The sequence below is a fragment of the Myotis lucifugus genome, unplaced genomic scaffold (genome assembly GCF_000147115.1).
Source record: "Myotis lucifugus unplaced genomic scaffold, Myoluc2.0 scaffold_195, whole genome shotgun sequence".
Lineage (NCBI taxonomy): Eukaryota > Metazoa > Chordata > Mammalia > Chiroptera > Vespertilionidae > Myotis > Myotis lucifugus.
In genome coordinates, this window is record NW_005871243.1 from 1,706,576 (window position 1) to 1,727,518 (window position 20,943).

At 35.7% G+C, this 20,943-nt stretch overlaps 1 protein-coding gene across 19 annotated transcripts in view; it reads left to right on the forward strand.

Annotated features, from left to right (window-relative positions):
• Positions 1-20,943, forward strand: part of GOLGA4 (golgin A4) — an 83,751-nt gene that overhangs the window by 14,853 nt on the left and 47,955 nt on the right. For 14 of the 19 annotated variants that reach the window (XR_002831258.1, XR_002831252.1, XR_002831256.1 and 11 more), the window contains 7 exons: positions 2,603-2,650; positions 4,917-4,973; positions 9,535-9,633; positions 9,981-10,110; positions 11,025-11,212; positions 11,501-11,584; positions 13,856-14,003. Coding sequence is in view for 14 of the 19 variants with exons in the window: in XM_023760880.1 (XP_023616648.1) it covers positions 2,603-2,650; positions 4,917-4,973; positions 9,535-9,633; positions 9,981-10,110; positions 11,025-11,212; positions 11,501-11,584; positions 13,856-14,003 (754 nt within the window). In the remaining 5 variants the exon portion in view is untranslated. Of the gene's footprint in view, positions 1-2,602; positions 2,651-4,916; positions 4,974-9,534; positions 9,634-9,980; positions 10,111-11,024; positions 11,213-11,500; positions 11,585-13,855; positions 14,004-20,943 lie in introns of those variants that run through there. The other 5 variants (XM_023760878.1, XM_023760877.1, XM_023760879.1 and 2 more) reach the window with 5 other exon arrangements.

A 20,943-nucleotide genomic window follows, 5' to 3' on the forward strand; every position in this document is an offset into this window, starting at 1 on the left:
TTATACCTGTGGTTGGCAAAACTCTCAATTCCTTAGATATGCTGGCTACTAATGATGGGTAATCTCTGGCAATATCTAGTTAAAGATTTTCAGTGTTTCAGGTCTTTTGTGGCAAGACTCTTAGTAAAGTTTTGGAGCTTATTGTCTGTAGCCTTCTAGTTCTCACACTCTGCCTTTCTGCTTGGACACCCAGTGCAGAGTTCATCATCTTACCTCCTCACATCCTCTCCCTTGTTCATCTAAGTGCTGTGGCTTCAACATGACCTCTTCTGCTAATCAGATTTTCATTATTACAGACCCCAATTATGTTTTAAGTAGTTTGATTTTCTGACACATTTGTTTCACTTTCATTGTACCTACATTTAAATTTTGCCTCAAATGAATCTTTTAACTTCTATCCCTCTGAGGATGACACTCTCTGGTCTAAGTGAGGAAGTAGTGCTGCCCATCTCTCTTTTCAGCATCCCCATCTTGTGCAGTTGAAACAATCTCCCCATCTTGTGCAGTTGAAACAATCTTTCCTAAGGAAAACCTTTCTACAGCAAGTTGCCTATGGCTTATTGTCTTAGCAGTTTGTAAATCAACAGTATAGTTAATTTTAACTAATGAATAATAAAATTCAAAGTTAGTATGTAAAGTTAGCCATAACTTCTATTTCCAATTATGGCTACAATATGGATAGTTTTAACCTGCAGCCAAAAAGAACAAAAAACCCTAGATGAAATATATAAAGTATTTTTTTTAAACTATAGAATGCTGGCAAACTAGGAAGGAATTATTAGGCTAAAAGCTATAGGCTGGCTGGAACCCAGAGCTATAAACAGGGCAGGAAAGCCATGTATCTCAGGAGGCACTTGTGAAATCAGGCAACTTTTCCTTTAAAATTTATTTTTTATTTCTATCAAAGTTAATAATGGCATTGATTTTTGTTTAAATTTATGTTATTTTCACTAGCTTAGTTATGGCTTTTAAGTTTGAAGCTGGGGCAACAGTAAAATTAATATTTAAGTGTGTAAGACACTATGCATTTGATATTTATGGTGCCATTTAATTTATGGTGCATCATCTCTGTGAAGTAGATATCAATTAACTCTCATTTGTAGAATAGGGGTTAGAGCTGGGGTGGGCAAACTTTTTGACTCGAGGGCCACAATGGGTTCTTAAACTGGACCGGAGGGCCGGAACAAAAGCATGGATGGAGTGTTTGTGTGAACTAACATAAATTCAAAGTAAATATCATTACATAAAAGGGTACGGTCTTTTTTTTTTTTAGTTTTATTCATTTCAAACGGGCCGAATCCTGCCCGCGGGCCGTAGTTTGCCCACGGCTGGGTTAGAAACTCATAGAGACTTAATCATAGACATTAAGTAACTTCCTTACTGTCACATAGGTAGCAGTTGACAGAGTCCTATTTGATTCTATGTCTTTCTGTTGTTCTGAGAGTTATGCAACTCATTAGGGAAAAGAGCCCATAGACTTTGTCTTTACCTTTTCTACCCTATCTGGTCTTAAGGTAATAAGAAAGGGAGGGTCCTAGTCTTAGATAGAATTTTGCGTGTTCTTTTGTGTTCATAATCTCTGTTGCCAATGCACTTTCCATTGCTATCTGCCTCTTCACTCAAGATTTCAGTAGAGGCATGTAGGGGCACAGAGTAGCCTTCCAAGGAAAATGGCAAGGTTCGGAATAGGGGAGTTCTTCCTCCTAAAGCTGCAGCCTATTTCTTCACAGGCCACTAGCACTTCTAAAGTAAGGTCTAAATTGAGGCCATGTGCTTAGCTTTCAGATGATAGTGCTATATAGTTTACAGCAAGCATGTGAAACTCAAAGCCTAACACGGGCCAAATAAATGAGGCATACAGCCTGTGGGTTGTGAGTTTGACATGCTTGGTTTACAGGTATAAAAGATTTATCAATATATAATTTCACCAAGTTGTGCTAGATTGTTTACTAGTAAATATCCTAGTTAGATTACGTGGTTAAACATTTCTTTAGGAACCAGTTTTCAACTGTTGGTTATGAGTTCTTTTCATCAGATTTTTACACAGCCATAGTCACAGGTCCTATAACCAAAAGGAAATTTTAGAGATCAATTACATAGTCAAGCAAAAAATCACCTGGAGAGCTTGTTAAAACACACATTCCTGTGTTTCCCTGCTCTTCCTCCCCCAATTCCTGTTCAGTTAGTTTGGGGTGGGGCCCAAGAATTTCAGTTTCTAGCAAGCTCCCAGGTGATGCTGTTGCTGATGGTACTGGTCTATGATTATTATTTGAGCTGTCTTCTGCCTTTAGGCGAGTTGGCTCTAATTCCTACCTATGAATTAGGTCCTGATACTTATAGAAGTACATGTCTAAGGTTAAATCAAAAGGAGATTTAATATCTTTTTTTATAGAGTTGAGTTCTCCTTTTATTTTTTAGAACTGTATTTCCTATTTTATTTAGTTTGGCTGTATATGCATCTAACTAGGTTGAATTGTTTATAAAAGAATTCTTATGATTTATTTTTTTGACTTTCATAACAAGATGCTTTAGTGGAGTTTAGAATAATTAATTGCATTTATTTAGGAATGACATGTTATTGATGACTTTTTCTTTATTTTAGCTTGTAACAGCTTATCAGACTGTTCAGAGAGAGAAGAAAAAGCTACAAGTAAGTGATTTGTTGGCTATGATATTGATTCATACATAATGTTAAAATTAGAAAGAATCTCATAGTAAAATAGTTCTATCCTCACTTGTAATAATCATATGATTATTACATATATTAAAGCAGTAATAGTAAAGCAGTAATCTGCTTTACTATTACTGGAGATTTGATAAAGAGAAAGAGGGAGGTATCCCAGAGATTTTACATGGTAGGGATGGGTGTCTTTCAGTTTCTGATCCCTAAAGTGCTTATAAGGTTTCGTTTTAAGGCATGTTTTGCTCTTTTAGACATGTTTCCTAATGTCTTAGTTTGCAGGTTGCATCTTTTTAAATTTTTATTTTAGATATGTTCTTATTGATTTTAGAGTGAGAGGAAAGAAGAGGGGGAGAGAGAAACATAGATTGGCTGCCTCCTACATGCCTCCTACTAGGAATCATGTGCCCTGACCGGGAATTGAACTGTGATCTCCTAGTTCATAGATTGACGCTCAACCACTGAACCACACCGGCCAGGCTTTTAGTTTTTTAAGAATATTTTCTTAAACGTGAGTTTTATCGAAGTGGCAGGGGGGAGGGGTGGTGGTTCTGATTTAATTCATTGTATTATTAATATTACATAAATTCATTCTCAAAAGGTCATCTTATTCCCAAATTCTGTGTTTCTATGAATTGTCTATGGATTTTTATTTCTAGGTGTATGTATTTCTATCACTAAGTGGCTATAGAGAATTGTGGTTGCATAGTCCCAAATATAAAGGGTGTTGGAGTTAAAATGCAATAACTTTTGCTTTTTTTTTTCTACATCGCTGTACATGCCCATATTGGCATGCCTAGAAACCTCTTTATTAAATTGACAAACATCCTTTCAGTAGACCCAATGAAATTAAAATTGTAAGTACTGCCAACACTATTATCAGTACTGCTCATACTATCTAACATTTATTTAGTTCTTACTGGGTGCCAGGCATTATGGTGTATTTAGTCCTTAAATCTCTTCTGTGAGGAAATTGAGGAATAACGACTTGTTTATTGTTGCACAGCCTGTAAGAGATAGGGAGGAGAGCTGGGATCCCTTCCTGGCAGTTAGATGGCAGAGCGGGTGCTTGTAAATAATGCACTGCAATTTTTCATCACTCTCAGCACTGCATTTTCCTGCATTTAAAATTTTTATGTTATACCAAATCAAATAAAACCTGTGTTCATGGCTTTATGGGAAAAAGCCTTTGGTTTTTGTTTTATTCATTTACCAGGCCCCACAAATACAACCCAGTCATATTCTTCTGGACCATATAAGCAAACCATTTGCCTACCTGTATCTCTCTGTTTTTTGTTGTTGTTAATCTACACAGACCAGTGAAGCTCCAAATTTACCCCATTTCTTCACCTCACTATATATTGTGCAAGAATATACAGTTACTTTGTTTCCATAGACCACAACTTTTCAGGTTTAATTTTCAGTTTAGTGAAAAGCACCTGTCTCCTGTCCACTCCCTTTCCCCCTTGCAGGAAAGGATGAATCACTTCATCTTTCATTATTACTCTTTTAGCTTCTTGAGTTTAATATATGATTACTAATTTAGCGATCTATAGTTCTCTTTGTGGTTTTCTCCTAGACTTTTCTTTTTTAATGTTTTTAAAATTGATTTTTAGAGAGAGGGGGAGGGAGAGGGGTAGATGGATAGAAACATCGGTGAGAGAGAAACATCATTGATCAGCTGCGTCCTGCAACGCCCCCTAATAGGGATCGAGTCTGCAACCCAGGCATGTTCCCTGACTGGGAATTGAACTGGTTACCTCTTGGTTCATGCGTCAATGCTCAACTGCTGAGCCACACTGGCCAGGCTTTTCTTTTTTTTAATATAGAAAAGGACTGTCTTGTTTTTAAATGACAAAAAACCCCGTTTAAACAGATTGGTAATTGACTTATAGGGTGCAATGATATAAATTGAATTGCATTAGGAATTTGATTTAATTAACTTTTTTTATTTTTAAAATTAACATATAGTAGAATTGACTTTGTGGTTTGCATGTGATTTGTGTAATCACTACCACAGCCAGATGCAGAACAGTTCTGTCGCATCATGATTTAACTTTGTTTAACAGATTTTCAACATGGTTATACCTTAAGATTTTCAGTCCTGTTCTCCATCCTCAGGTTATTTTTAGATAAACAGTTGTAATATTGTAAAAATAATTCTTTTTGACTTGCTTTGTATTACTATGTCATGCAGTTGTTTGACCCAACTTTATTTTTTTATTTTTAATTATAGGGTATATTAAGTCAGAGCCAGGATAAATCACTTCGGAGAATTTCAGAATTAAGAGAGGTAAGTTGTAGTGATTAGTACTTTGAGAATAGTAATTAAATCTCTTGTTTTTATCAGAACTATTGTACATGCTGGGATAGTTTCATATGTACTTCAGTAGTTATAGCAATAACTAACCAGCTCAACCTACAAAACCAGGGGCCAATTCTTACAGTTTTTATTTGCGTGGTTTTCCTCAGCTATATAGGGTGCCCCTCCAAAATGTATACATACTTTGAATAATTATACAGGCAATGTTTATTAAAATGTATTTCATTTTCAAAATTGGGCTATCAGCTGTTAAAGTGTGTATACATTTTTTGTTACAGCCTGTATATTGTTGGTGGAATTAGTGAAATAGGAGTCTTAGCAATAGAATATCATTTGCCTGCATGAATAGTCAGTGGCAACTTTCAAGGCTAAACTGTCCCTTCAATTAGGTGTTTTAGGCTTCTTTTTGTTTTTCCTAACCAACAGTCTTTTTGGTAAAATAAAATAAAAATTTTGTTCATTGTAATTATTGGGGATAATTTTTACAGTGATGTATTAGAATTCAGGCAAATATTTATTATTTGAAATAATGCTTTACTAATTTCTGCTTCTGTCCTATCTTGAAAAGGATGGACAATAATGGCTTATATTGGTTGGAGAATAGCATTCTGTATCTCTGCTACATCACTTATGAACATTTTAAAATATTTTAATTATAAAATAAAACAGATATAGAAAAATCATGCTAAAATATATATAGCTTACATGTATATGGTGAACACTGTTATAATCACCAGCAAGGTCAAGAAATAGAATGTTGCCAGTCACCTCAAAAACGCCTCACTGTTTCCTAACCCAATCACAGCTTCCTTTCTTTCTTCAAAAGTAACTATTATCCTGTCTTTTATTGTACTTTGTTGTGTCTCTTTGTTTTATCACCATGTGTCTCTCAGACACTATAGTCTTGCCCAGGCAAAAATATTATATATATATATATATTTATATATATATATATTTTAATCTTCACCTGATGAGTGAGGATATTTTTTCCATTGATTTTTAGAGAGAGTGGAAGGGAGAGGGAGAGATAGGGAGAGAGAGAGAAACATCGATGTGAGAGAGATATATTGATTGGTTACCTCCCATACATGCCCCGACAGGGGGCCGGGAAACGAGCCTGCAACTGAGGTACATGCCCTTGACTGGAATTGAACCTGAGATCCTTCAGTCTGAGGGCCAACACTCTAACCACTGAGCGAAACCGGCTAGGACAAGGGCATATTTTTGATATATAAATTTTTAAATATATTTTATTGATTTTTTTACAGAGAAGAAGGGAGAGGGATAGAGAGTTAGAAACATCAATGAGAGAGAAACATCGATCAGCTGCCTCCTGCACACCCCCTACTGGGGATGTTCCCGCAACCAAGGTACATGCCCTTGGCCGGAATCGAACCTGGGACCTTTCAGTCCGCAGGCCGACGCTCTATCCACTGAGCCAAACCAGTTAGGGTGTATTTTTGATATATTTTTAAAGTCTCTTTAAATGTACACATTCCTGCATCCCTTTGTTTTCTTTATTGTTCATCTGTTGAAGAATCTGCTGATAAATTAGAACATCCAGAATTACTCATTTGTCTTACCCTAACGTTATAAACCAACAGTCTTGGAATAGCAATACTAATATACCAACATGAATTATGATTACTGAAATTAGTTAAATACATTTTTATATGCTATTCCCATTCCATCATTTAAAAAAATCTTTTTCCATATCTATCTATATTGTTAGATCATAAGCCATTACATATATATTCTTTCCCTATTAACCCTTATGGTATATTTAATATTTGCCAAAGAAAGAGGCTATCCTATGTTCTCTTACTTCCCCCAACCTCTCCACTGCACACCCTAATCCTCATGCATGCTTTTCTGTAGTACTTTACTGATTTAGACAGACCAAAATTGAGTACAATACTTTTATTTTGCTATATTAAAGTATTCAGAAAGTATTTTTTAGTATTTTATTTCTTCCTCTTGTGGTTATGAGTATATATAGAAATAGAGTCCATGAACATCTCTCCTAGTATTTTCTGGAGGACAAACAAAACAAAACAACCGATCTATATAGGCAAATATTATGTTAGTACCTAGCATGTTAGGTGTTTTTAATGAATAAGATAAAGAAGTGAAAAGGTAAGTAGAAACAGTTTAAGGCCAGTTAAGTGAGGAATAAATGAAGACATTGTCTTAGATGTCTCCTTCTTTCTCTGTCCTTCTCTCTGTGTATGGCATGTACTTTTTCCAGGCTCTTCCAAATGCTATTTGTTATAAGCAGTTGCTTTTCTCAACGCTGACTTCAGGGAGGGAGGGTTCATTTTTTTTCAGCTGAAATCACCTTGGAACATAATGGGTAACATAGGACCGAGATAAAAATAGTGAAACAATTAAAGGTATTTGATACATTCCACTCATCAAAATTTCTCTGTAAAAAGGTAATCAGAAAAGACCTTGCAAAACTTAACGCATATAAATGTTAATCCCAGGGTATGCCAAAATGGTCAGCAGTAGGAGAATTATTAAATTAGTTGTCATATTTAGTAACATCATAGCCATTTTTAATTTTGTTAAAAAGTTTAATTATACTTCAGTATCTTATTCTTGTGGCTTGGACAGGGTTAGTTTAAGCAGTTCACTAAAGGGAGCATTATTGACTTTATTCAATGGCAGATAGACTAAGTAGAAAATAGTTTTTAAAATCATTACTGATTTAAACTTAAACTGGAAATACAGTTTATTTAGATTTCTGAAAGAGTTACTTTTTTTCCATAGGCTTACATTTTAACAAAATAGTTTGAGTGATTAAGGTTGATATATAAACTGTCATATCATGATAGTAAATCTTGAACATATTTTTTCATCTCTAAGTGGCTAACATGCAGATCCCCCCCCCGCCAAGATACTGAATTTTAAGATTCGACTTTAGAATCAGTATTGGCATCATTTTTTTTTTTAAGGATATAGTTAAGTTGTTAGCATGTTAAAAAAAAACAATGACATTCAAAATCTGAAAACCGTAGCATAAATTGAGGCATTTTTATGGGTTTGGCCTGTGCAAAGTCATGGAAGACAGTTCTTTCCAGACTTGTGGGTTATGGGCTGGAAAATGATCTCCAGTTCCTTCCAGAAATGGGGCACAGGAGAATTGTCATGGGGCTGCTTTTATTTCTTCAAGTGTGGACATTAAGAATAAGGAACCAGATTCTTCTGTTTTCATTATTTCATAAAGGTTTTTTTTATTTTTTTAAAATTTATTTTTAAAATATATTTTATTGATTTTATACAGAGAGGAAGGGAGAGGGATAGAGAGTTAGAAACATCGATGAGAGAGAAACATCGATCAGCTGCCTCCTGCACACCTCCCACTGGGGATGTGCCCGCAACCAAGGTACATGCCCTTGACTGGAATCGAACCTGGGAACTTTCAGTCCACAGGCCGACGCTCTATCCACAGAGCCAACCCGGTTAGGGCTCATAAAGGTTTTTTTAAATAAAAGGTTAGGAAGGACATATTTTTAGAATAAAGTACAGCTGTTTAAATAAAAGATTTGAATCTAAGAAAAACTCTCTACATTGACCTCTATTTCTTATTTCACCATGGATTCATGAAAACTTCATTCTGGACATGTTCTGGAAGACCATCATTAGGAAACTACTACTGTGAGGGAAAGTCAAGTTAGGAGTCTTTAGTGAAAAAACCAGTAAATGAACTTAGAGATCTTGGGCAATGTGGGCGTGATGGGGAACAGAGGACAGTTAGTGCCTCAGTGTTTTGAGAATTAGTAAATTTGAAACAGTGTAAGAAGAGGGTGTTGCTTATAAGTCCTTGAAAATATTGTCTGAGGAAAATTTTCTAGCAAATGTGTGAGGAATGGATCAAGTCAGAGGAAGACTTCAGGTAAGAAAAGTAGGAATCCCAGAAAAATAGAGGTGTTTTGATGGGATATCTAAAATGTTCTAGAAGTTAGTTTCTAGCATGCCAGAGGAGTAAGTGTAAGGGAAAAGCACCAAGGCCACAAGACAGCCCAGAGGGATAGAGGCCAATGGAATCAGGGAAGGGCAGAGAGGAAACTGTTAGAGACAGGAATACAGACAGGAGCCCTGAAGCCATGGAAAGCAGGTACGTTGAGGAGATCATTATGGTGGCTGCTATAGCACAGAGGTAAAGATCATTGGATTCAGTTAGGAAGGCTCATTAAGGACCTAAAGAAAGCAGCATTTTGAGTAGAAGTTTCAGGATTTTTTTTTATTCTCAGGAATTTTTTTAATCCTCAATTCAGCATTCATTACAACTACAAAATATTTTTGGATCTTCATATTCTTGAAGGATCAAAACTTATTTGCTGGTGTAAATATTAATGTTTTTTTAAAAATACTAATGTTTTAAATACTGATTATCTCTTAATTATTGTTGCTGATACCTTATCTTAAGAGGAATGCAAATCCAGATTATGTTTTTAAATTTGAAAACTTCAAGTCTGTATTTTTTGTTTTATGCTAAAAACTACCTATAAAATCCTTTATGTGTTAGGAGCTTCAAATGGACCAGCAAGCAAAGAAACATCTCCAAGAGGAGTTTGATGCATCTTTAGAGGAAAAAGATCAATATATCAGTGTTCTCCAGACTCAGGTAAGAGATTAAAAGTGAAATTTTTGAATAGAGAAAAATAAAAGGAGTTTTGATGGGATATGTAATAGGTTCCAAATGTTTTTAAAAATGGGGTATTTTTAAAACTCTTTGCTTTTCCTCAGTTAATTTTAAGGATAATTGTTGATTTATTATCCTTTGGCTAACTGTGATATAATTGAAAGTAACAAATAAAAAATCAACTGCATTGGGAGTAAACTTTTATTTTAATTGTTTCCCTCAGTATAGCAAAAAGTATCTTTTACTCTGTCCTCTCTGTTGTAAAGAAAGTACTACTGCTATATTTTCTTTTGAATCATTTTTTTTCTAATGAAGCACATTTTTCTTAGGTTTCTCTGCTGAAACAACGGCTACGAAATGGCCCAATGAATATTGATTTAACAAAACCACTCCCTCAAATGGAACCACAGGCTGAAGGCGTCACTGAAGAAAACACAGAGAGTGATGGAGTGGCAGTAGGTGAGCTTCATCTTGTCAAAACGTTAATTTAAAAATCAGAGGAGGGTGTTGAGAGACTCTAGGATCTGAGCTATTAGATATGGGCCGAGGTAGACGTGTAAAGTACTCTTGATCCTAACATTTCCAGGAAGATGCAAGAGTTTTTGTTGTTTTTTAGTTCTTTGTTGTTATTCAGGAGAAAGTAAGTAATTGTTTTAAGACTTGACAATCTGTGAGTAGTAGCACCTCATTTTCATTATAATTGAAATAAGTGTATTATACTTTTAAAAAATTTTTATCCTGTTTTATTGATAGCAATAGCTTTCATATAAACAGGATAGTCATACTCAAGATTAATGAATATGTAATTGTTTGTTTATAAGTTTTTAAGTAATATTACTTACATGTTTCTGCATTCAAAGGTGTCTGTTCTTGCCCTATTATTTGCTATCTAACTGGAAAAGAGTAGTTAATTTTTTTCTTAAAATCCATGTATAGTCCTCCCTACTCTTTGAGGTGCATATTCAATGAAATTTCTACTTTTTATTTACCAGCTCTTTGTCTCCAAGAGATTTATGATAAACTTTTGGTCTAGCCAGAGCCACAGTAGCTGTCTGTCTGAGCAACCATCTTGTAAGGGGCCCTGAAATTCCCCTGAGGTGTGAAAACTTCACTCATAAATGTAAGGAGATGGAAAAAGGTGTACTTACCAGAACTCTTTTCTGGGACAGATTAGAATACATTGGAAGGAATACTTTATTAATCCTTTTGGGATGGGAGCTAAGACAAAGGAAGGGTGCCTCTCTCTTGCTGATCTGGTTTAGAGTATAGCAGAGTGTTGGGACAGTCCTATGTCCTAACAGAATTAACTGTTCTCATGAAGCCCTTATATTCCTCACTGACTGCCCCTGCTTGTGCTGCTTTCTTGTTACTAGTTGGAGATGGAGCTTCTGCTAACTCACTGGAAATACTTCAGCAAAGAGTTAAGCGTCAAGAGAACCTACTGCAGCGTTGTAAGGAAACAATTCAGTCACGTAAGGAACAATGTACACTTTTAACCAGCGAAAAAGAAGCACTGCAGGAACAACTAGATGAAAGACTTCAAGAGCTAGAAAAGATTAAGGTAAAGAGCAAATGCGTTTTGTTTAATGTAGCCCCATCAAGCTAGATGCACAGGCCCCAGCGTGGCCTGCACCTCCTCTGCAAAGCCTTCTTCCTTCCCCTGTAGACAGCGTGGAGAGGGCACCCAAGTGCTCTGGGCTTCATATCAGTTACAATACTTTTGAGACATCTTGTGTACTGTTCTGGACTATGAGAAGTATCCAAATTAGAGAAAATGTTTAGAGTTCTCATATGAGGAGAAGCTTTATTAGAGATGGAAATGAATTTTTAAAATTTTTAAAATTTTTAGGAGCTTCATATGGCTGAGAAGACTAAACTTATCACTCAATTACGTGATGCAAAGAACTTAATTGAACAGCTTGAACAAGATAAGGTAAAACAATACTTATGATACTAAATTCACTTTTGGAAGCAATTGGAAGCATTCAGACCTCTGCTTTCCAAAATTATTGCAGCTGCTTCCATGAAAAATATTTTTGTTTTAATTTCTAGATTTATATAACTGTTAGCATTAGTTTTGTGTCATGTGAAGCTGATTCTCTGATTTCTGGATTTCAGTATTTTGATTTATAGATTAGAATAACTTGCAAAAGAAATCTATTTATAGTATATAACATGTTTCAGAGAAAAGTTATTTATAATTAAGGCATTGCTAAATGTGGATGATAAAAGTATTGTCTTTCAAATAAAATGGAAACAGAATAATCTTTTAGATAAATTGCCTAAAAAATAGACAAGCATAAATAGAAAGAGATTGGTAGTGTAGAGTTAGAGCTGCAGCTGTAGCTATAGCAGCAATGACAACTGAAAAATTCATGGGCAAATAGTTTTGACTTAACTCTTTCAGTTCCAAGTTCTTGGGTCCTTTTTAGAAAGCAGCTCCCAGTTGGTTATACACCATCCACCATTTTCTTTAATATGCTGCTTTATAGCTACAGTAGCCATGCAATTAAGAACATGTCAGAGCCATTGTATTGAAATGTATTGGCAATCTTTTCATTCTATAGTATCATTTTGCTAGTTTCTACTCTATACAATGTATGAAGGCCCACTTAAAAAAAAAAGCCTTTTTATTATGAAAAACTTAAAACACTTACAAAAGTAGAAAGATTAATGTTATGAATTCCTATGAACCCATCACCCAGCTTCAACAGTTAACATCGCATGGCTAATCTTATCTCATTTGTACATTCCCAACCCCCATTATCCTCAACCCTTTGGAACAAATGCAAGAAATCTTATCATTTCTTCCACAAGTATTTTTTTTTAAAAATATATTTTATTGATTTTTTACAGAGAGGAAGGGAGAGGGATAGAGAGTTAGAAACATCGATGAGAGAGAAACATCGATCAGCTGCCTCTTGCACACCCCCTCCTGGGGATGTGCCCGCAACCAAGGTACATGCCCTTGACCGGAATCGAACCTGGGACCCTTCAGTCCGCAGGCTGACGCTCTATCCACTGAGCCAAACCGGTTGCGGCTCCACAAGTATTTTAATGTATCTTTAAAGTAAAGGACTCTGTTTTTTATAAAAATATAACCACATAATCATGATCACATAAAAAATTTAATTTCTTAATACAATCAACTATCTAGTTAGTTTCAGATTTCCCTTTTGTCTCAGACATTATTTTTCCATTTTTATGAACCAGGATTCAAATAAGATTCTTTCATTGCAAGTGATTGATATGACTGTTAAAACTTCTTTTAATCTGTAGGTTTCACTGCCCTCTTTTTCTGTTTCCTTTTTCTATTGTGATTTGATATTTTGGGGAAACTGAAGGCCACGATTTTGTTTTGAAATTTTATATAATAATGCCTCACGTACCCAGTTTTTATCTGTCCACTTAATTAGCCATCTGTAAGAGTCATACATTAAAGCAGGGGTTTACAAACCCTGGAAGTAAAGTAATAATCTTCTTAAGGTAATAGCTGTCACAAAATCTTACTTTTCAAGGACAAGTTAAACCACCCCATTTTTTTGTTAGTCATGAATGACTGACTTGGTGGCCTTCATTTCTTGTGTAGGTTATTTGAGAGTGGGAAGACAGTAGCAATTAGAAAATTGGAGAAATGGAGGTGCCTCACTGACATAATAAGAATTAGTGGTGGATACATAGACTTTCACAAGGGAAAAGAGAAAAGCAGGTAGATCTGCACCACGGTCTTGGTCCACCCAGTGTGGCAGCAGAACCTTACACTCTCAGCAGCCTCTGAGGCTTTCTCCACGTTACAGCGCAGATTCATAATTATAGTTCATGATGGGTCTGAGCCAAATACAAAAGGCTGTATTTTGTTCATTATAAACTGTTTACTAAGATGGGGGAAATATGGCAAACATTCATAGAAAGATTATAAGTTTTTAAACTAAAATATGTTTTTAATACTTAGAAGATTAAGCTTACTATTTTGATATCAGTAAATAAAAAATACACTGATAAGTCAGGTAACCAAGGTTATTACAGTAGACAGTGTAGTATATAGTGAAAAACACAGACTTCAGTTTATAAAATAATGAAAAAATTCTTATGCTGTATTTACTAAGAAGTACTTTGTTTTCTGCCTTTTAAAGTAAGTTTGATACATGCTATTGATGATGCAGTTTTGTTATGCAAACACTTTAGAGTCTTCCCTTCTGTTTAGGGAATGGTAATAGCAGAGACAAAACGGCAGATGCATGAAACCCTGGAGATGAAAGAAGAAGAAATTGCTCAACTTCGCAGTCGCATCAAACAGATGACTACCCAGGGAGAGGAATTACGGGAACAGAAAGAAAAGTCTGAAAGAGCTGGTAAGAACTCAGGGGTTACTCATTTTATGTTAGAGCTCAAAAGTCATGTAAAGTGCAACTTTTCCAACCAATTTAGAAAAATTAAAGATTGATAGAAATGCTTAACTGTAGAGACTTTGTGTAATACAGTGGACTGTTCCTCGGAGGAGGCAGGGATGGTAAACTATGGCCTATTTATGTAGGGTTCTCAGCTGGTAATGATTTTTACATTATCAAGTAGTTGGATAAAGGCAGAAGAATATGTGACAGAGACCATATGTGTCCTGCAAAGCCTAAAATATTTACTGTCTTGCTCTTTATAGAAAATGTTTGCTGATCACTGCCTTAAATAACTGCTATCTTATAGCTTTAGAGTAAACAAAGTATAAGATATAGTCTGCTTTTTATTTTTTCATCCTCACCTGAAGATATTTTTTCCATTTATTTTATTTTATATTTTTTTAGAGAGAGTAGAAGGGAAGGAGGGAGAGAGAAACATTAAAGTGAGAGAGACACATTGCTTGCTTGCTCCGCACGTGCCCTGACGAGGGCCGGGATTGAACCAGTAACCCAGGTATGTGCTCCTAAACTGGCCAGGCTGACACTCTAACCACTGAGCATACCGGCCAAGGCTCTTGTCTGCTTTTTTTTTATAGTCTGCTTTTTAAAGGAATAATGAATAATTCAGTGTTATACATAATAGTATTATGTTTTGACATAATAAATGCTAGGTTGTAAAGTGTAGGGACCAGCATAGTATTTTGATCCAACCAGCCCTCTCATACAATACTGAGTAATGCTAGGAAAGAAGGGAGAGGCATTAGAAAGTGGAGATGGCAGAATGAACTGGTGCCTTTAGGTCAGTGAGGATGTGAGTTTTGAGTTGGGCTTCAAATGAATAGGATGGGCCTAAAGAGTGAGGTGGGGCAGCACACATTTCAGAGGCTACAAGACCATAAACAGGCACAGGGACCTTAGTGGGTGTGTAAATCAACTGAAAACTATTCCTGCTGAAGTGGGGAATGAAGTTGGATTATGAAGGAACTATTAACACATTAAGTGCCCAGTCAGTCACCGGTGATTGACACTATACTTTCCGTTTGGAAGACAAAACAGGCTAGGCGCTTAAAAGGTGTGTAGCTGAGTTTAGATTTGTTGTACAGGCAAAAAGAAACCAGTAGTAGGAAAGTATAATGTATGGAAGCTAGTGTTTTATGGAGAAAAGAAATGAAGGGGAAGTCAAACTTACAAGCAAAGGTAGAAATCCAGGTTTGAGGGACTGAGTGCTTTGGGCCACCTCAACTAGGATTGTGGCCTGGGAAGGAGGAAGTGTACAGTCTGCAGAATTTGGTATTTCATCAACTCCGAGGGGCAGAAGAAAAGGAGGGAGCTAGGATGACTCCAAATTTTCAGCTTAGGAAACTGAATTAATAATGTGAAATCAGAATAGGACATCTAAATGGGGAAATTGAGGAATGGGGTGAAATGATGAGTTTGCTTATTAAATGCTTCGAATTTGAGCCAATCATGAGCTTTTCAAATGAAATTGACTTGTAGGAATCTTTAATAATAAAAGTGTAATTAGACTGCACAGCTGAATGACCTTCTGGATGTCCTTCTGGATGAAGCTGTGGTGGCAGGGGCTGAGGAAGAGGTGGTTAGGGGCTTTCAGGCAGGCAGGCAGGCAGGCAAGCAGAGGCAGTTAGGGGTGATCAGGCAGGCAGGCAGAGGTGGTGAGGGGCGATCAGGCAGGCAGGCAGGTGAGCGGTTAGGAGCCAGCGGTCCCGGATTGCAAGAGGGTGCAGGCTGGGCTGAGAGACCTCCCCCCTCTGAGCACGGATTTCGTGCACCAGGCCTCTAGTCTATATAATAAAAGCCTAAGCGACTGTTAAGGTGGAACTACTGGAACAGCCAGTCGTTATGATGTGCACTGACCACTGGGAGCAGACGCTCAATGCAGGAGCTGCCCACTGGTGGTCAGTGTGCTCCCACAAGGGGAGCGCCGTGCAGCCAGAAGCCGGTCTCACAGCTGGTGAGCGCAGCTGCCACGGCAGGAGCCTCTCCTGACTCCGCGGCAGCACTACTGAGCAGCAGCAGCAGGCGCAGTGGGCTGGGATGAGCGCGAGCGGCGTGGCACCATCCTCAATTCGGGCTCCTCTCTGGCTGCCTGCCACTTGGCACATTGCTCCATCCCTTGAGGGGTCCTAGACTGTGAGAGGGACGTCCTGGACTGAGGGGACCCCTTTCTCCACACCCCCCCACCCCCGTGCACAAATTTTGTGCACCAGGCCTCTAGTTTTGAAATAAGAAAATGGAGCAACTTTCAGGAGTCATTAGCTTAAGGTCGAAGCCTATGATTCATTCTGTAGGAGAGACTGATTTCTCTAAAAGATGAGATTTTACAGTTGTAGTAATGGCATTGGCAGTAGTAAAACCAGTGGCAGAATGATTTTCAGTTGATTAATATACCCACTATGTATGCACTGCTGCTGCTACTCCTACTGATAGCTAACAGTTATTTTATGCAAGACTCTATTATAAATGCCTCACTTGTATTTACTTGTGTGTGTACTTATATTTAATCATCACAATTCCTATGAAGTAGGTATTATTATTATTATTCTCATTTTACAAATAAGAAAACCCAAGAACATAGAAGGTAAATAACTTACCTACATTCATGCACAGAGAGTAAGTGTATAGTCAGGTTTTGATTCCAGGCATTTTGAGTCCAGAGTCTGCTCTTAACCAGAGGGATGAGTTTAACAGAGAGAAATCAATTAAAAAGGCACCAAGAAGTCATAGGAATTATGGAAAGTTATACTTTTTTGGGGGAATATCAGAGGCATTTCCAGAAGTGGGGGAGGTAGGATGAAAACTTAAAAAAAAGGTCTTTGAATTTGGTGAGGATTTGATTCCCAGGATGCAGTTTCAGAAATGTAGAAACTAGATGGTAGTTAATTCACATGTGGGATAAAAATTTCCCAGATAACTATTCTAGTCACCTCTTTAATAATAGTCTTCCTCCTCTTGCTTCTTCAAAATTCATATGTGTTTTGTCTTTAAATATGATTTACATAAGACTATATTTTTATAAATAACTGATAGCCTGTAAATTGAGAAAAATTTCTGTTAATAGTACTGTCAAAATATTAAAAATTAATAAAGATAGGATTAAGACTTAAAGTCATTTAATATACATTCCCTTTGGAAAGTCTTTGGATTACAGTTTTAAGTGCTGTTATAGATATTTAAAATTTTATTTTGGGTCATAATTATTGAGGGCTGTGATAGAAAGTTGTAACTCATTCACACTGAAGATACTGCCTTTTAAGTCTATTATGGAAACTAGTTTTGGGCACCAACTGCATTTCATCTAATGGTCATAATTGAGTCTGAACTGAACTGTTCATATATAAAATGATTCTTAGACATTTCACATATAAAGTGTATATGCCAACTGACATAAAAAATTCCAACCTAGTGCTAAACATAAGAAAAGGTCTTTGAAAGGTAGTAGAGTTTCCATAAATAGTATGTGAACATCATCTGGTTCTTGGAAAATTCAATTGCTCTGTTAAATATTTGTTTTTTTCTTAGAGTTAAAATTCAAAGGCTAAATACAGGCAGTCCTCGGGTTACATTGGACTTGACGACGTACGTCGTTTTGTGGTTATGTCGCCATCTCCCATTTATTTATAAAAAAAAAAGTTCCGTCATTTTGACGTATGTACATATGAGCTTTATGTTTTTTATTATTTATTTACCACAAGTAAAGGTCAGGAATTGTTATCTTTCTTTTAAAATTTTTTTTACTGTTTCACTTCATTAACTGCTATGTATGTGCTCCATGTGAGTGATGTAGGTGTTTATGTAGGTGGGTTCCGACTTATGGCGAAAATTGCATTACATCACGCTGTAGGAACGGATCTCTGATGTAACCCGAGGACCTACTGTACATAAGAGCTGGCCATGTGAAGGAAACATTAACAATATTAAAGCTTGCAGTTGTTAAGATTTTTAGAAGTAAATTGTCCTGTATAATAAAAGGCTAATATGCAAATTGTCCCTCTACTGGGATTTTGACTGGGAGTTCAACCAGGGGGTGGGGCTGGCTGGCCAATCCCCCATGGCCCCTCCCCTCAACTGGTCCCGCCCTCGGTCTCCTCTCCCCCCCTACCCCCTTCCGATCAGGCGGGCCGGCTGGACCCCACCCATGCATTAATTTGTGCACTGGGCCTCTAGTATAAAATAATTACCAAAGAATACAAACTCTCCTAATGTATTTTCAACTGTAAAAAGTTTAACTCTGATATATTTAATCATTTTTGACATGTATTTCTTTGGCTTGCTTATTCTGGAGGTCAAAATTGGTTCAACTACATTCCCCATACTTTTAATGGAAAACAGTCTATTGCACTGCTTTTCTTAGTTTTTCTAGATGAACTGTGGTGCCTCCCATATGTTGGAGGACAAAAGAAATTGGAATGTTTATTATTTTTCAAAAGGAGAATTTTATCATAAAATATTGAGACTATGTGAACATGGTGACATGCCTAATTTAGGATGCTATATCAACCTATCGTACCTATTCTACTTTCTAGTGGAATTGTTAGGCATTTTTTTAAAGTATCATACTATATCATTCTTGTCTTGTTAAAATTATTTATTTTATTTGGTAAAAAAAGCCAAATAAATACATTTGTTATAATCATTTTACTACAACTGTTGATAGTATTTCTTTCTAGTCACCACTTAAGAACAGATAGTCATATCTTTAAGTAAACAGATTTTTAAACTTAGAGAAGTCTGGTGATTTAGCTTAAGTGCATAATACTGTATTTTATGGGTGCTAGGTATTATTGCTAATTGTCTAGAATATTATCTCTTCAATACAGTACCAGTATAAAAAGTTAATGCTACTAATATTCACACTAGGTCGTGTGTGTGTGTATGTGTGTGTGTGTGTGTTTCAACCAGGATATGAGGTGAGAGTAGTTGGCTAGTTATTAATGCAGGGTATTACAAAAAACACTGGAAAAAAGAAAAAATGAAAGTATATCACTGTTGTTTTAGTACACTTTCATTTAGTCTTTTTTCTAATCCTTATTTTTACATTATTGTAAATAATATTTTACTATATTGTATATACAAATTTGCATGCTCCTTTTTTCTCCATTTAATATTATATTAGGAGTACTTTTACACATTGCTAAAGTACTAACATTTTAATGGCTGTGTCAGAATGCATGCACATCATTTACTTAACCATTTCCCTACAGATTAATGTCTAGATTATTTTATATTTACGCTATTATGAATAATACTATAACAATCCTGAGATACAACCCATTTCATATTTGAATTTTTTCTCAGGGTAAATTCTTACCTATAGACTTTTAGTCTTTTTTGTTAGTTACCTTTAAGTGATTTAAATAAAGCCAATATAAAAAGAGAACTCACGTTAGAATGTTAACTCCTACCCCCTCCTTTAAAATGTCCTTGCCTATAAGTATGCAAGATTAATAAAATATTCTGCTTGGATTAGGAAAGTTTCCAGAGTGCACTATCTTTGTAACAAGCTCTGTTTTCCTCTCATGCACCCTGTCTTTGCTGAAGTTATGTGTTTTATATGATTGGCTGCATTTAAAAACTTAGATTAGCTTATGACATTCTTTGCTTTTTTATTGCCATGTTGTGTTTGTGGAGGAAGTAAGTTTTTTTATTAATTTGTATAGTATAAGTTTGATACACCAAAGACATTCAGTAGAACGTATTTATTTGATGTTTGAAAGACCCTTTAAAAGAGTTTATATATTTAAATAAAGTATAAGATTTATGCATATTTATATAATAAACAAAAATCACAGGTATATTTAAGTGCTTTGTTAGTTGTTGATAATTTATGTAACAGAGTTTTCTTGGAGTCTTAAGTCTCACAAAACATCTTATTTTTGTGCATCCACACATGCCAATAAGTGAATCATGGTGCCTTTCCCAAGCCTTGTATGAACAGGACTGGGGTAAGGGCTATTTGTTTTCTTATCATGGTGCTTAGGATAAGCCTTACAAAGAAAATTCCATGTTTCTCAGGCAAAAAGAAAAAAAATATGCTTTAAAGTACAGTTAAGTCTGCCATGTTAGATAAGTTACATATTTTGGCACTAAATGAATAGCTTATGGAAAAATGTATTATTTTAAATGGAATTAGAGTTTTATTCATTATAGATTGTTTATTTAATAGTCATGTATTTGTAGGTGCTCAACACATTTCTACAGTAGTAGCTATGCACCCATATATCTAGGTAGTCATTGTTACCCTGCACTTGTTTATGGCACTGTCACTGTTCTGGAAAACATCAGCAAGCAGAAGAACACATTTCTACAGAATCATACCTTCATTTACTCAGCTTTAGCCTAATATTTTCCAAGATCAGATTGATGTTTTTAAGGTTTTTTAATAGATAAATCTATATAAAAACATGAAATTTATATAGATCTATAAAGTACATGAAATTTTGGATAGATCTATGCATTTTAAAAAGTCAAAGCATAATTGATCTACAGAATGAATTTTCTTATGCATTTTGGAAAGTAGTTTAAAAAGTAGATCTCCATGGTACATGTGATGTTTATTAAATATCCGAAGGCCCCAATTTATATGTAAATATTGCAGTGTCTGGTTTGTGCCACTGGGTGGTAGTATTACTTTATTTTCACTTAAACTCTAGAGGAGTGGTTTTCAAAATTTTTTGGTCTTATGGACCTCTCTATACTCTTACAATTTACTGAGGATTACAAAGAGCTTTTGTTTATGTGGGTTATATGTAGTGATATTTATTAAAAATTTAAAAATGTTTGTTTAGTTCATTTAAAAATAACAGTTATAAGCCTATTACATAGTATTAGTTAAATACTTTTATGAAAATTACCTGTATTTTCCAAAACACAATTTTGTGTG